The sequence below is a fragment of the Chelonia mydas genome, chromosome 2 (genome assembly GCF_015237465.2).
Source record: "Chelonia mydas isolate rCheMyd1 chromosome 2, rCheMyd1.pri.v2, whole genome shotgun sequence".
NCBI lineage: Eukaryota > Metazoa > Chordata > Testudines > Cheloniidae > Chelonia > Chelonia mydas.
In genome coordinates, this window is record NC_057850.1 from 24,662,697 (window position 1) to 24,669,175 (window position 6,479).

General features: G+C 37.0%; 1 protein-coding gene across 2 annotated transcripts in view; it reads left to right on the forward strand.

The window, feature by feature from the left end:
• Window positions 1-6,000, forward strand: part of TAF2 (TATA-box binding protein associated factor 2) — a 101,738-nt gene extending 95,738 nt beyond the window's left edge. For both annotated transcript variants that reach the window (XM_037892077.2, XM_037892079.2), the window contains one exon: window positions 4,337-6,000. In XM_037892077.2, coding sequence (XP_037748005.1) covers window positions 4,337-4,602 — 266 coding nt within the window. In that variant the 3' untranslated portion in view covers window positions 4,603-6,000. The remainder of the gene's footprint in view (window positions 1-4,336) is intronic.
• The last annotated feature ends 479 nt before the right edge of the window (window positions 6,001-6,479 follow it).

Here is a 6,479-nt window from a genome sequence, read left to right on the forward strand (position 1 = left end):
CAACTTGTTTCTGAAAGTTTTCATTTTGATGGAAAAAAGATTAAAGCTTATCAAAATAAAACCCATGTAAAATAAATATTCAAGTTTAAAATGAAGTCTGTATTCCCATGTGTACCACTTCTCTTCCATCATATCTCTGCAGTCTTTGTAACTTTCTATTTGACTAACTAGGTGTTCTAGGAGTCTCATCTCATTTGGCAGTTTCACCTAATTCTGCACATCTGCCCAACTATTTGGAACAGAGAAAAGCTAATAATTATGTTGGAGTCTGCACATCCAGAACAAAGGAAGATGCCAAGTGGATTCTGAATTTGTATATTCTGTTTCAAGGAATGCTAGTAACCACTTCAGAAGTGAATTCATGAACTCTCCTGCTCGTTACTGTTTTTTGCTATTATGTGGTAAACACAGGTTCAGATTCTTCTTCCATGAGAGAAGAAATTGCATTGTCTCCTGGCAGCAATCCCCCTTTGACCAAAGAAATGAAATTGAGGGCATTAGAAAGAATTATTATTTAGCCCTCCCCACCTGGATTGGCAAGTTGCTAACACAGGCCTTCTGTAAGCGTTAACCATAGGGAATCCTTGGGGTGAAAAGGTGATCTCTTTGTGCAACACTGATTTCTGTTTAGGAAGGGTCAATGCCTAACGTAGGTATAGTACTTCTAATCCCTCACAAAGGTCCACTTTACAGATGTCTTTCTTCAATCACCTGGGCAGGCTTCTTCTGACACATTTATGATGCCTGTGTTGACTTCAAAGTACTCTTTGACAGTATCAAATATCATGTCTTTTGGGGGGGTTGGTGCTGTTGGAATTTTTGAAAAACATCTGTTGGCAGCGAAGCAGCTGTGTGAAGGAAGTGAATGTTGTCAGATTCAAGGACTGCAGCACAAACTGGCTCAGTTTTGAATGTATTTAAAGAACAGTGTATGAAAGGATTTGAGCTAGTCTAGACAGCCTTGATTTCCTTTTTCGTATCACAATATACAAAGTGTTGCTGCAATCTGTGCCGTCTGCGCTTGTTTCTATAGTAATATTATTCCCCAGTTGTTTTTGCTGATTACATTATGATCATCACTGGGGTTCCCTTAAGTTGTTGGCAGATAAAACCATGAATATATAGGTTTTTGGGTCAACTGAAGAAGGAAGAAATTAGTGATGCCATTGATTTTGAAGTCTAACACTTAGATGATCAGTTCAGTGATCAGTTTAATGAAGGTCATTTTGTCTTAGTGTTTTCTAGACTTTTGAAAGATGAGCCCCTCTCTCTGGAAAATGAAGCCTATCGTTCCCTACCATGTGGTTTTAAAAGCTTACAAGTCTTAATATATACATTTTCTGTTCCTCCTTAATTCTTCCTCTGCCCCTGAGGGGCACGACCCATACTTTGGGAAATGCTTGTGTAGGATCTTTTCATACATGCTCTGAAGAGCAGTGATATAGTTAACAATGTTGATATTTCAGGTATCATTGACATCTGAGTTAGCACTCACTGAGATAAATGTCAGAACAAGACCGAGACTTGAGCATGCTGCACCTTTCAGCTAGTCTTTCATGCTTCTCTCATAGGGGAGCACTTACCTGTCATTCAGGGACATTTGCCATTTGCTTATCAGTATTAACATACTACCTCCAGTACTTGCTCTGTAAAGTTCGTCAGAGCTGAAGTCTATAGATCGGGCTCATCTGATACCCTCTTTATTTTACTGTGTAACTGTGATAATAGAATTGTTCATCTAAATAACCTTTAACATACATGATATACTTTGCCAGTGTAACATGCAAATAGAATTTTGTATACAACATTGTGTGCATATAAAATATTTGTGCACTGCAGGCAATGTAAACAAAAGCGTAATCTTCTTTACCCATGTTTCATGAACTAATTGGGACTGAGGAATTCATAAAATCAAAAACTTTATAAAATTGAGTATCTCAAAATGACAGTAGATATGGTGCATAAGTTGCAGTATGATGCACCATTTTCTTTTTGTCCTTCAAACCACAGCAAAGTGATTTCTAATGCACTGAAGGCATTAGCATGTGAAGGGATGCCACTGTTACTACATGATTCTGCCATCCCCTGCTGGTTGGGAAATATGGTTCGTTTAACTGGTTGTTCATAACATTGGTGTTCTACTGTATTCTAATATCTTGAGCAAACATGTTCATTTTTCATTGTGCTAAGGTTCATAGGTTCACTACAATGGGTATTTCAGCATGCTTGCAGCTTGAGGGCAGAAACCATGCTGTTCTAGATGCCTAAAAAGTAGATAGAATTTAAAGGAATGGGTTCAGAAAGTGGAAGTAGATTCAGAGGGGAGGTCTTTTGAGAGACTTAAGATTATTAGAAACTAAAGAATTGTTACAGGTATAGTCATGAAGCAGTCTCTTATCTTTTTGCAGTAAACTGGCAAGCGGCCTACAGATTTGGATTACATCTGTCCAGGGTAGAGTAAAAAGTGATGTGGTTAATATGCATTAAGGTCAACAATTAACGTCTTAGTTAGCATGTGCATGTCATGTATATACCATAACAGAATTAATAGTATGTCAGAAATTAAAGCCACTTTGAATTGTGATGATAAATGGTTTTATTTGATAACAATTAAGGCATATATTATTCTGCTGAGTTCAGGATTAAAGTCTGTAAAATGTTCATAGATTCACAGAATTTAAGCCCAGAGGGACCACTGTGATCATCTGATCTGACCTCCTGCATAACATAAGCCATTTAATTTCACCCAGTAATTCCTGCATCAAGCCATATCTAGGGGTTGAGCTAGAGCATGCTTTTTAGAAAGGCATCCAGTCTTCAGGTAATGGAGAATCAAATCATAACCCTTGGTAAATAGTTCTCATGGTTAATTATCCACGCTTAGCCCTGGTCTACACTGGGGAAGGGGGTCGACCTAAGATACGCAACTTCAGCTACTTCGTATCTTAGGTCGACTTACCTGGCCGTGAGGACGGCAGCGAGTCGACTGCTGCCGCTCCCCTGTCGACTCCGCTTCCGCCTCTCGCGAGCTGAAGTTCCGGAGTTGACGGGGAGCGCATTCGGGGATTGATTTATCGCGTCTAGATGAGACGCGATAAATCAATCCCCAATAGATTGATCACTACCCAGTAATAAGACTTTGGACCTTATTCCTAGCCTGAATTTATGCTTCAGCTTCCAGACATTAGATTTTATGGGGGGTTTTCTGCTAGATTAAAGAACAGTGTATTACCTGTAATCTTCTCTCATGTAGGTACTTATAGGTAGTGATCAAATCACCTCTTAATCTTTTCTTGGATACACTAAATAGATTGATCTTTTTTAAGTCTTTTGCTATGATTGTCAGTCATATTGAGAGAAAATGCAAAGTTGGTTCCTGAAGTGTTTTGACTTCTAAGAAAATTGGATTACCAAGACAGAGGCAGTTACACTGAGTTTTGCCTTTGCAGTGGGTAGAGAGCAAATCATGGTGCTCTGGAAAGACCAATCTGCAATATTTCTGCAGTTCTGTAAAATGCTACAGATAACATAAAAGAAAAATTCAGAATATAGAACAGACTTGCTGTGTTGATGAAACAGGCCTGTATCTCCTTGGAGGACTTATTCCTCTATTGCTTAACTACGTAAAATCCTGATGTGTAAAGAATATTGATATCCTATTAGCATAATTGGGATTTCTGTTTATTTAAGATGACAAACTTTGAATGTCTGTATTATTCAGAAGAGAGAGGAAATGCTTGTATGTTAAATAACTTATTTTGAAAAATCAGTTTATTTCCACTGTTCGACATCAAAAAATTTGTTTGTATAGAGAGCCTAATGTTTGACATCAGCGGCCAGTACAGGAAATTTAACTTCTTAATAGTACCACTCATTGGTTTGATTATTGTTGTACATTATCTATCGTTATATCCAGAATTTTTTGTGAGCAGCCTAGTTGTTCACTGTTTACATGTTATTAAGTTTTTGAACTTTTATGTTGGAAAATTGGTGTCTTGAAATTGGTATGGTTTTTGCAGTTCCTTAGCTATATAGTCACTAGTCATCTGGGATACATTTATACCATTCGAAGCAGGGAGTCGCACATCCCACCTACACTGCTGAGAATTAAGCCCATGGCATGGAAACTGTCAATGTGCTTGTAGGCTTGTCTAGGAATACCAGAAGGTAATGGCACCAGTGTACTAATAGAGTCTATATTAGAATACTAAATATGATGGGAGACATGGTAGTGTAGATACTAGCTTATATTTCAGCTTTGTTTGGTGTTAAATTATGTGAGTTAATAATTCATTGCAATGTAAAAATTGAAATTCCAATTGTATCTTTGTCTTAGGTAAAGAACAGTCTTCACTAGAGCTGAACATGCTTCCAGTGCCAGCAGCTCCACTCTCCGTGTTCAGTAAAGAATCCAGTTCCTCAAAACACAGTGATCACCACCACCACCACCACCATGAGCACAAGAAAAAGAAGAAGAAGCATAAACATAAGCATAAGCATAAACATAAACATGACAGCAAAGAAAAAGAGAAGGAGCCCTTCACTTTCTCCAACAGCCCAGCCAGTGGGCGGTCAATTCGCTCTCCGTCACTTTCGGACTGAAGTGAGCACTTCTAGGACTCAACCCAGAGCGTTCACAGAGCATTTAGAAGGATGTATATAACTAAAGCCTCTATCTTTTTCTATGAAAATAGGAAAGCATGAATTGTCTGAGCAATTCAGAAGCTGTGTCACAATCCAAATTTGAAACATTCTATTTGTATATTCAGTAGCTGAACTGAATCTGATTCAAAAAAATGTTTTATGGTTCTGAGTCAGTTTCTTTTTCCCTGTTCTTTCTCCCCACCTCCCACTCACTTTCCCTTTTAAACAAAGAAAACAGCTATATAAGGACCCCATGTCTACTGGCAACCCCCTGAGCATCATGCTGTCCATGTGTACTGCCAGACTCAATTATGTTTTACGCCTTTGATGAATGTTATGAGGCAAAGTATGTTTTAAACAGAAGCCAACTGCCAGACCTCTGATGAAGCACTGTTTCCAAGACAGTATTGTATAACCAAGCATAGACCTCCTGAGAAGACAAAGGGTTTCCTATAATCTTCTTTGGTTGAGCTATTTCTTGCTTTAACCATTGCAGTGTAATGTCAGAATTTTAAAACTAGTACACAGAATATTTGCCTTTTTTGGATACTAAACTCTTTAAGTTCCAAGCTTCTTTTAAGCTGCAGATTTTTATTATGGACGTGACCCTTTGAATATAATCGCATTCTGCAATTATGTTTCTGTAATTTTAGCAGAAAAACTTAATGCATGTTTTGCCCTTAATCAGGCTTTTAAAATATAATAAAATTTGCAAATTATTTTGGCAAAGGCAGCTTTTTCATTCAATATAATGAAATTGGAAAAAATGACTTTTGCTGAAATTAAAAACATTTTGGAAATCTGTATACATTAAAAAATATACTCTTGTTAAAGTGAATTTACTTGGAAGTATTCTGCAATGTCAGTTCATGAATCTACAGGAAAAAATATATTACTATATTAATCTAGGTCTGAGACTTTAAAAGGTGAGTGAATTCAGATGTCTTGAACTGTGATTTATGCAGTTTGGTTATGCTAATACACCCAGCCAATATTTTGTTTTAAAACTTCAGTTTTTAAAATGTTTGGCAATACAAGTAAAAACATAACTGCTTCTTTTTACATTTTCTCCTTATTTGTATGTAGAGGTAGGGGGTTTTTTATGTTTTTATTTTCATGTACCAGTTTACTATTGTTGGGTGGATTTTACATCTTATTCCGCTTTCTGTTATAAAATGGTTGTATTTAGGTTAAATATTTTATTTTCACATGTTTTTGTTAAAGGACTCCTGAGAGAATGAATGATGCTGCATCTAGGAAAAAAAGTGTTCAAAAGTGCCCAAGAAGGATTTTTTTTAAAACCAGCCTGTTTTCCCCTATCCCTCCTCCCCAATAAACACTTTTATATGAAATACATGCTGTTGGATCTTGTCATATTTTTGGTGTGTACCATTGAACAGAAACAAATTATCTATGATCTATAGGAAAACAATGCATCAAGCAGCAGGGGGTAAGAGGGGAAAAAGCAGACATTCCTTAATGCAGGTTTACTTAGATTATTCTGTTACTTTTAGGCCTTACCTACGAGACTTTAAGATTATATTGTTGTTACAGGCTTTAGAGAGCTGGTGTTTTAAATACCAATACATGAAAAGGGATATGTTTGTTTATATTACCACCCTAAGCAAAGATCAGAGCCCCAAAAATCTTATTATATTGGTTAATGATATAACAGCAGGCAGCAGGAAAAAAAAAACAGGTGGGGTTGGGAAGGAAGGACAAGGTAACAGTAATACAAGCATGATTTGTACAGTTTAACATAACACCTAGCCACTGTTGACTGATATTCTGCTGGCATCATGAATTAAGGAGGAGAGATTTTGAAGTGGCTTGAT